Raw genomic sequence first — 10,436 nt, 5'->3', positions numbered from 1 at the left:
ATTAGACCCGGACCTCTCTGCTGAATCACTGCCATTACTTGTCAGGGACCCGTCCCCGTGGTGGGATACTCCCCCGGTCGCACAGGTGCAATTTCCCATGCTGTAAGAAGCTCACACATACTACTACCACCACTATTATTTCCTGTCATGTGTTGAGTAGTCATTGTCTCCATCCATCTTGTTGATGGTCATCCTCTCAGCAGTGACTGCTGCTTGTTGTTACTTCCCCCTCTCCTCCTGTCAGTGCTTTATGCAATCCCTCGCTGTCTCTCCCCCTCTCGCTCCTCCTTCCTCCTCTCCTTCTATTTCCTGCCATTCTTTATTTTTTTCCTTCTTTTCTGGAGCTCATCCAGAGACAAGAAAAACACGAGCGCTGAGTCCGACCAGCTGAGTACAACTCTTCCAAGTGCCCGCTCACTCTTCTACTCCTGCAGCAGTCCAGCCTCATTCTCCTCAGGGTGTCTGTCACTTCTTCGAGAGGCCACCCTTCGCACTCAGCGGGATCTTCTCCATCGCAGCCGTCGCCTAAGTGGCCTTGCGAGGAGAGGGGTGTCTGAATGTCCCCTTAACCCTTCATTGTCCATGGTGGTCCTAGTGGGGCAATACAATATGGCTGCTCTCTGGTCAACGTCAACTCGTGATCTTGTCCAATCACAACTAGAGGGAAATTTTTGAAAGTTTCTTCTGCTGATTTTTTTTTTCTCCGACAAAGTCAATTTTTGCATTTTTTCCCCCCCAGACATGGCCCTCTGATCTTCATTACTTCCCCATTTGGAGACATGTAGAGTCGGGTGTCGTCGTCGTTGTTTCTTAGGGTGGATTTTGGCGGCACATTTTGCAGAGGGAGGGGGTGCAGGTGGTGGGGCCATAGAATGAGTTAGAAATAAGGAGAGCCTCAATGTCTCGCTGGAGTAAGAAACGAACGGGCAGAGGTTCTCTGCTTCCGCTGCTACTTCTGGCGCTGGCACTAGGGGGCACCTCTCTTGTCTTGGCATCCCTGAATCTGCTACTGACCACTACCTCCTGGGGACAGAACCTGTGCCACGGACGGGCGCAGCAACAGCGGGTAAGGGGCATGTTATATACAGATATACACATCCCATGTACATCCAAGCCTGTATCACACGGCTTACCTAGATAGGAGGTTAAGAAGACAAGAACACGCTCTAAGGCTACATGCACACGGCCATATGTGTTTTGCGGTCCGCACAAAAAAAAAGGGAGGCATTCCGTATGGCATCCGTTTTTTTTGCGAATCCATTTTTTTCCATTGTAATAATGCCTATCCTTGTCCGCAAACTAGAAAAAAATAAGACATACTGATGCGGACAGCACACTGTGTGCCGTCCATGTTTTTTGCGGACCCATTAAAATGAATAGGTCCGCATCCTATCCGAAAAAGGAACGGACACAGAAACAAACAACGTTTGTGTGCATGTAGCCTAATACAAGGTGGAGCAGACAGTATCACAGATTATAGGATTAGATACACAGCTCAGCAGACAGTATCACACAGGAGAGGATTAGATACACAGCTCAGCAGACAGTATCACACAGGACAGGATTAGATACACACCTCAGCAGACAGTATCACACAGGAGAGGATTCGATACACAGCTCAGCAGACAGTATCACACAGGATAGGATTAGATACACAGCTCAGCAGACTGTATCACACAGGAAAGGATTAGATACACGGCTCAGCAGGCAGTATCACACAGGATATGATTAGATACACAGCTCAGCAGGCAGTATCACACAGGACAGGATTAGATACACAGCTCAGCAGGCAGTATCACACAGGACAGGATTAGATACACAGCTCAGCAGGCAGTATCACACAGGATAGGATTAGATACACAGCTCAGCAGGCAGTATCACACAGGACAGGATTAGATACACAGCTCAGCAGGCAGTATCACACAGGGTAGGATTAGATACACAGCTCAGCAGGCAGTATCACACAGGGTAGGATTAGATACACAGCTCAGCAGACAGTATCACACAGGATAGGATTAGATACACAGCTCAGCAGACGGTATCACACAGTACAGGATTAGATACACAGCTCAGCAGGCAGTATCACACAGGATAGGATTAGATACACAGCTCAGCAGGCAGTATCACACAGGATAGGATTAGATACACAGCTCAGCAGGCAGTATCACACAGGATAGGATTAGTTACACAGCTCAGCAGGCAGTATCACACAGGATAAGATTAGATACACAGCTCAGCAGACAGTATCACACAGGACAGGATTAGATACACAGCTCAGCAGGCAGTATCACACAGGATAGGATTAGATACACAGCTCAGCAGGCAGTATCACACAGGATAGGATTAGATACACAGCTCAGCAGACTGTATCACATAGGATAGGATTAGATACACAGCTCAGCAGGCAGTATCATACAGGATAGGATTAGATACACAGCTCAGCAGACAGTATCACACAGGATATGATTAGATACACAGCTCAGCAGACAGTATCACACAGGATAGGATTAGATACATAGCTCAGCAGGCTGTATCACACAGGATAGGATTAGATACACAGCTCTGCAGACAGTATCACACAGGATAGGATTAGATACACGGCTCAGCAGACAGTATCACACAGGATAGGATTAGATACACGGCTCAGCAGGCAGTATCACACAGGATATGATTAGATACACAGCTCAGCAGGCAGTATCACACAGGACAGGATTAGATACACAGCTCAGCAGGCAGTATCACACAGGACAGGATTAGATACACAGCTCAGCAGGCAGTATCACACAGGATAGGATTAGATACACAGCTCAGCAGGCAGTATCACACAGGACAGGATTAGATACACAGCTCAGCAGGCAGTATCACACAGGGTAGGATTAGATACACAGCTCAGCAGGCAGTATCACACAGGGTAGGATTAGATACACAGCTCAGCAGACAGTATCACACAGGATAGGATTAGATACACAGCTCAGCAGACGGTATCACACAGTACAGGATTAGATACACAGCTCAGCAGGCAGTATCACACAGGATAGGATTAGATACACAGCTCAGCAGGCAGTATCACACAGGATAGGATTAGATACACAGCTCAGCAGGCAGTATCACACAGGATAGGATTAGTTACACAGCTCAGCAGGCAGTATCACACAGGATAAGATTAGATACACAGCTCAGCAGACAGTATCACACAGGACAGGATTAGATACACAGCTCAGCAGGCAGTATCACACAGGATAGGATTAGATACACAGCTCAGCAGACTGTATCCCATAGGATAGGATTAGATACACAGCTCAGCAGGCAGTATCATACAGGATAGGATTAGATACACAGCTCAGCAGACAGTATCACACAGGATATGATTAGATACACAGCTCAGCAGACAGTATCACACAGGATAGGATTAGATACATAGCTCAGCAGGCTGTATCACACAGGATAGGATTAGATACACAGCTCTGCAGACAGTATCACACAGGATAGGATTAGATACACGGCTCAGCAGACAGTATCACACAGGATAGGATTAGATACACGGCTCAGCAGACAGTATCACACAGGATAGGATTAGATACACGGCTCAGCAGACAGTATCACACAGGACAGGATTAGATACACAGCTCAGCAGACAGTATCACACAGGATAGGATTAGATACACAGCTCAGCAGACAGTATCACACAGGATAGGATTAGATACACAGCTCAGCAGGCTGTATCACACAGGATAGGATTAGATACACAGCTCAGCAGACAGTATCACACAGGATAGGATTAGATACACGGCTCAGCAGACAGTATCACACAGGATAGGATTAGATACACGGCTCAGCAGACAGTATCACACAGGATAGGATTAGATACACGGCTCAGCAGACAGTATCACACAGGATAGGATTAGATACACGGCTCAGCAGACAGTATCACACAGGATAGGATTAGATACACGGCTCAGCAGACAGTATCACACAGGATAGGATTAGATACACGGCTCAGCAGACAGTATCACACATGATAGGATTAGATACACAGCTCAGCAGACAGTATCACACAGGATAGGATTAGATACACAGCTCAGCAGACAGTATCACACAGGATAGGATTAGATACACAGCTCAGCAGACAGTATCACACAGGATAGGATTAGATACACAGCTTAGCAGACAGTATCACACAGGATAGGATTAGATACACAGCTCAGCAGATAGTATCACACAGGATAGGATTAGATACACAGCTCAGCAGACAGTATCACACAGGATAGGATTAGATACACAGCTCAGCAGACAGTATCACACAGGATAGGATTAGATACACAGCTCAGCAGACAGTATCACACAGGATAGTATTAGATACACAGCTCAGCAGACAGTATCACACAGGATAGGATTAGATACACAGCTCAGCAGACAGTATCACACAGGATAGGATTAGATACACAGCTTAGCAGACAGTATCACACAGGATAGGATTAGATACACAGCTCAGCAGACAGTATCACACAGGATAGGATTAGATACACAGCTCAGCAGACAGTATCACAGAGGATAGGATTAGATACACAGCTCAGCAGACTGTATCACACAGTACAGGATTAGATACACAGCTCAGCAGGCAGTATCACACAGGATAGGATTAGATACACAGCTCAGCAGACAGTATCACACAGGATAGGATTAGATACACAGCTCAGCAGACAGTATCACACAGGAGAGGATTAGATACACAGCTCAGCAGACTGTATCACACAGTATAGGATTAGATACACAGCTCAGCAGATAGTATCACACAGTATAGGATTAGATACACAGCTCAGCAGACAGTATCACACAGGATAAGATTAGATACACAGCTCAGCAGACAGTATCACACAGGATAGGATTAGATACACAGCTCAGCAGACAGTATCACACAGTACAGGATTAGATACACAGCTCAGCAGACAGTATCACACAGGATAGGATTAGATACACAGCTCAGCAGACAGTATCACACAGGATAGGATTAGATACACAGCTCAGCAGACAGTATCACACAGGATATGATTAGATACACAGCTCAGCAGACAGTATCACACATGAGAGGATTAGATACACAGCTCAGCAGATAGTATCACACATGTTAGGATTAGATACACAGCTCAGCAGACAGTATCACACAGGATAGGATTAGATACACAGCTCAGCAGACAGTATCACACAGGAGAGGATTAGATACACAGCTCAGCAGACAGTATCACACAGGATAGGATTAGATACACAGCTCAGCAGGCTGTATCACACAGGATAGGATTAGATACACAGCTCAGCAGACAGTATCACACATGATAGGATTAGATACACGGCTCAGCAGACAGTATCACACAGGATAGGATTAGATACACAGCTCAGCAGACTGTATCACACAGGATAGGATTAGATACACAGCTCAGCAGACAGTATCACACAGGATAGGATTAGATACACGGCTCAGCAGACAGTGTCACACAGGGTAGGATTAGATACACAGCTCAGCAGACAGTATCACACAGGATAGGATTAGATACACAGCTCAGCAGACAGTATCACACAGGATAGGATTAGATACACAGCTCAGCAGACAGTATCACACAGGATAGGATTAGATACACAGCTCAGCAGACAGTATCACACAGGATAGGATTAGATACACGGCTCAGCAGACAGTGTCACACTGGATAGGATTAGATACACAGCTCAGCAGACAGTATCACACAGGATAGGATTAGATACACAGCTCAGCAGACAGTATTACACAGGATAGGATTAGATACACAGCTCAGCAGACTGTATCACACAGGATAGGATTAGATACACGGCTCAGCAGACAGTATAACACAGGATAGGATTAGATACACGGCTCAGCAGACAGTATCACACTGGATAGGATTAGATACACAGCTCAGCAGACAGTATCACACAGGATAGGATTAGATACACAGCTCAGCAGACAGTATCACACAGGATAGGATTAGATACACAGCTCAGCAGACAGTATCACACAGGATAGGATTAGATACACGGCTCAGCAGACAGTATCACACTGGATAGGATTAGATACACAGCTCAGCAGACAGTATCACACAGGATAGGATTAGATACACAGCTCAGCAGACAGTATCACACAGGATAGGATTAGATACACGGCTCAGCAGACAGTATCACACTGGATAGGATTAGATACACAGCTCAGCAGACAGTATCACACAGGATAGGATTAGATACACAGCTCAGCAGACAGTATCACACAGGATAGGATTAGATACACGGCTCAGCAGACAGTATCACACTGGATAGGATTAGATACACAGCTCAGCAGATGGATTTCGTGCGGCCGTTCTCAGGACGCCATTACTATGACTCCTGTACAGTGTCGCCTGCTGTCGGCGTCTTCTCGGCTGGGTCTGGTCCTATTCCTTCAGCTGACGGCCATTATGTAATAACGTACAGAGAAGAAGTGACAAGCCGCAGCGTGCTCGAGTCAGCATGACATATCATCTGAGAACAGAAGCTCATCCTCCGGAGAGGGGTTGGCAGAACACCAGCGAGGGTGCCTGTGTCATGCCCCGCCCCCTCAGGCCCTGCAGCCAGCATACCCCAATGTGTTCCTTTAGGAAATCTTAAAATGCAGTTCTGCATGGAACGTAAAACTTACTGCCTGCACATACCAATGCCCAGCGTACTCCCCTCGAGTTGTCCTATACTCCGATCACATCCAGAGCTGCATACACAGCAAGAACCCCATAGAAAAACTAAAAGAATTAGCTTTATAACAATCAACTCCCACCATTCTGTAGGGTTCAGATACACAGTGATTTTGGCAGTGCGACGTGTCGTACCCAAGTGTCCCATAGAAATGAGACCGCAACCCCAGAATTGCTAAAGATCCAACCCTGCTGGATTTTATGCAATTCTGCGGTCGCTGCAAATGTGTTAGTTGCACTGCAACCCCGATAATTTCTAAGGACACTCTGCTACACTGAGATACTTAGGTCGCGCGACCAAGATCAGTGTGTATTGTGTGTAATTATAAAACTCCCACCACTAGGGGGAGCTCTATCAATCTTCTTGCAGCCAGCTCCCACTACTGTTGGGTAAAGGTAGTCACTAGGACACTTTCCCATCAAGCAGCTTAGTGTCAAGCCCCTCCTACTGGACTCTTAGTCACATGCCCGGTCTCTATGGCGGGTAGAACCTCCCACCTTACTGCAGACTCAGGGTCTATACTGAACATGCTCTTCTAATGTGGATGTACTGATCCGGTTGTTTTAGGGCTGCGTCAGCAGAATTCTTTATGCAGCTCTGGATGTGACTGGAGTATAAGACACGATGTCAATTTTGATGTCCAGTTTAGACTTCCTAACATCCTGTTTGTTCGTTCTTCAGGTGCATCCACTGCAAGAGCCCAGCGCTGATACCCAGGTAAGAGAGTCACACGCTGCATGCATTGTATAGCCCATTCTTCCATTTTCTCTGGTGTTCGTAGACTGCCACATCCATGACTGGCACCTTCAGTGTACAAGGTTCGGGTTCTCTAAGAATTCCATTATGGATTCCGCTACCACGGACCATAAGTTATGTGGTAGCGGAATCCATAACGGAATTCTTAGATAACCCGAACCTTGTACGCCGAACTTGAAAACAGAAGTTCGCTCATCCCTAGTCCCTACCTATTACCAGAACTTTGTCTACTGGACCCTGCATGCGTGCTACCAAAGCATATTGTATGAGGGATGAACAACATGACAGCCGATGGTCTTCCTTAGAGATGAGCGAATCGAAGTTGACGAAGTGGAATTCAAACCGAATTTAAGGAAAAATTTGATTCGCACCGAATCCAAATTTCCTCACGCTTCGTGGTAACTGTAAGGAGCCCCTGCTCGCTCTATTCTGCTCTCACGGCACTCCCTGATGTGACCACAATATCTGCTGGTTCCGCCGTTGATGATCCGGCCTCAAACGAGTTTTAATTCTCACAGAACTAACACCAGTCAGGCTGTATGTGAGTTCAAACTGACCGAATCTTTATTGAATGCATCACATATATTTATATTGACAGTTGGAACACCTCTTTCAATTGGTAAATTGTAAAACCCCCTCCGATTGGCTATGCAAATGAGGTAAGCAGAGATTAGTTCAAGAGCTTGGCTGGGAGGCAGATGGATGTGGCCATTGTCACAGAGAGAGTCAAACCATGACATTACCCCCCCTCCCGGGAAACAGTCCAACAGCCACAGTGGGACCCTCACCGGGTCAACTCGAGGATGTTGGAAAAGTAGTCTTAAGATTCCAGGTCCGTTTGCCGTGACAATCCATCCGCATTCCCGTTTTGAGGCCCTGGCCGATATTGTATGGTGAAATTGTAGGGTTGCAAAGCCAGGCTCCACCTTAGTAATCGGCCATTCTCTCCCGCCACCCGGTTTAGCCATATCAAGGGATCGTGGTCCGTCATGACGGTAAAAGAGCATCCATAGGGCTGCAATTTCTTTAAAGCCCAGACTAAAGCCAAACATTCTTTTTCCACGGCAGCATATCCAACTTCACGGGGTAACAACTTGCGGCTGAGATACGCCACCGGGTGCTCCTTCCCATCGTCGCCAACTTCACTTAGTACGGCTCCCAGTCCGAACATGGAGGCGTCTGTATGTACGACAAAGCGTTTGTTAGGATCGGGTGCCGTCAGTATGGGAGCTTGTGTTAGGGTGGTTTTAAACTGTTAAAATGCTGTTTCGCACTCCGGGGACCACAGGACCTGTCTAGGGAGATTATTTTTGGTCAGGTCCGTCAGTGGTTTGGCTATGTCACTATAGTGAGGTACAAACTTTCTGTAGTACCCGGCTGTCCCTAAAAATGCAAGTACCTGGGCCTTGGTTCTGGGAACTGGCCAGTTTAGGATGGCCTCGATTTTTGCAGGCTCCGGCCTCTGCTTCCCACATCCCACTATATGTCCCAAATATTGTACCTCAGACATCCCGATATTACACTTGTCTGGCTTCAGGGTCAGGCCTGCAACTCTGATTCTGTCTAGCACTATGCCCAGGTGTCTGAGATGCTCCTCCCATGTGTGGCTATAGATTGCGATGTCATCAAGATATGCGCATGCAAAATCCTGCAGACCACCGAGGAGTTGATCTATCATTCGTTGGAAGGTAGCCGGAGCATTTTTCATCCCGAATGGCATTACCCGGAACTGGTAAAGGCCAAACGGGGTGATGAAGGCCGACTTTGGAATGGCGGCCGCCTCCAGGGGAATCTGCCAGTAACCCTTACACAGGTCAATAGTCGTCAGATAATGTCCCTGAGCTATTTTGTCCAACAATTCGTCCACTCGGGGCATGGGGTAGGCATCTGTCACAGTACCGTCATTCAGTCGCCTATAGTCCACACAAAATCGGGTCGTGCCATCCCGTTTTGGGACTAATACTACAGGGGAAGCCCAGGGGCTTGCTGATGGTTCGATCACCGCTAACTCAAGCATCTCCCTAATCTCTGCTCTGATACCTTCTTGCACAGCTCCAGGAATCCTATAGGCTGATTGTCTCAGGGGCTTCTGCCCGAGGGTCTCCACCTTGTGCACTGCCAAGTGAGTGTATCCAGGGAGTGTTGAGAACATCTCTTTCCGGTCCTGGAGTAATTCCCTGACCTGTTCTTGTTCCTGGGGTCCTAACCCATCTCCTAACTGAACATCTTCCACCCACCCAGAATGATTACTGATTGCAGGAAGCTCCAGCATCGGCACGTATTTAGAGTCCCCGGTGGCAGGAGCGCATATGGCGGCTACTGCCTCAGCCCTCTCGTGATAGGCCTTCATCATATTGATGTGGAATGTCCTCTTAATTCTTGTGTCTGCACAGCTGGCGACCACGTAGGTGGTGTCGCACAGCTGTTTTACCACCTGATAGGGGCCCTGCCAGGAGGCCTGTAATTTATTTTGCTTCAAAGGGTTTTAGTACTAGGACCTTCTGTCCGACACAAAAAGTGCGATTCCGAGCAGATCGATCATACCAAACCTTCTGCTGACTCTGGGCTGATTGCATATTCTCATGGACTAGCTCGGTAAGTTCCCGCAGTCGATCCCTGAGTTCCAAGACGTAACTAAGGATGGGGAAGACTTCAGGATCCTCTCCCCCTTCCCACTGGGCCCTCACTAAGTCTAAGGGTCCCCTAACCCTTCGCCCATACAACAGCTCAAATGGTGAAAACCCTGTGGACTCTTGAGGTACCTCCCTGTATGCGAACAGTAGGTGGGGAAGATATTTTTCCCAATCCTTCCTACTCTCCACGAAGGCCCGAAGTAGCTGTTTTAGGGTCCCGTTAAATCTCTCGCACAGCCCGTTCGTTTGGGAGTGGTAGGGTGCACTCTGGAGGGTTTTAATACCACAGAGGCGCCAGAGCTGCTGGGTCAGCTCAGCGGT

General features: G+C 47.4%; 1 protein-coding gene across 1 annotated transcript in view; it reads left to right on the top strand.

Annotated features, from left to right (window-relative positions):
* The first annotated feature begins 256 nt into the window (after positions 1–256).
* LOC120988949 overlaps positions 257–10,436 on the top strand; it is a 69,905-nt gene continuing 59,725 nt past the window's right edge. Inside the window, exons 1-2 of the mRNA XM_040416759.1 lie at positions 257–1,066; positions 7,408–7,443. Of these exons, the coding sequence (XP_040272693.1) occupies positions 899–1,066; positions 7,408–7,443 (204 nt within the window). The 5' untranslated portion in view covers positions 257–898. The remainder of the gene's footprint in view (positions 1,067–7,407; positions 7,444–10,436) is intronic.

The sequence above is a fragment of the Bufo bufo genome, chromosome 1 (genome assembly GCF_905171765.1).
Source record: "Bufo bufo chromosome 1, aBufBuf1.1, whole genome shotgun sequence".
NCBI classification, from domain to species: domain Eukaryota; kingdom Metazoa; phylum Chordata; class Amphibia; order Anura; family Bufonidae; genus Bufo; species Bufo bufo.
This window is presented reverse-complemented; position numbering and strand designations above follow the sequence as displayed.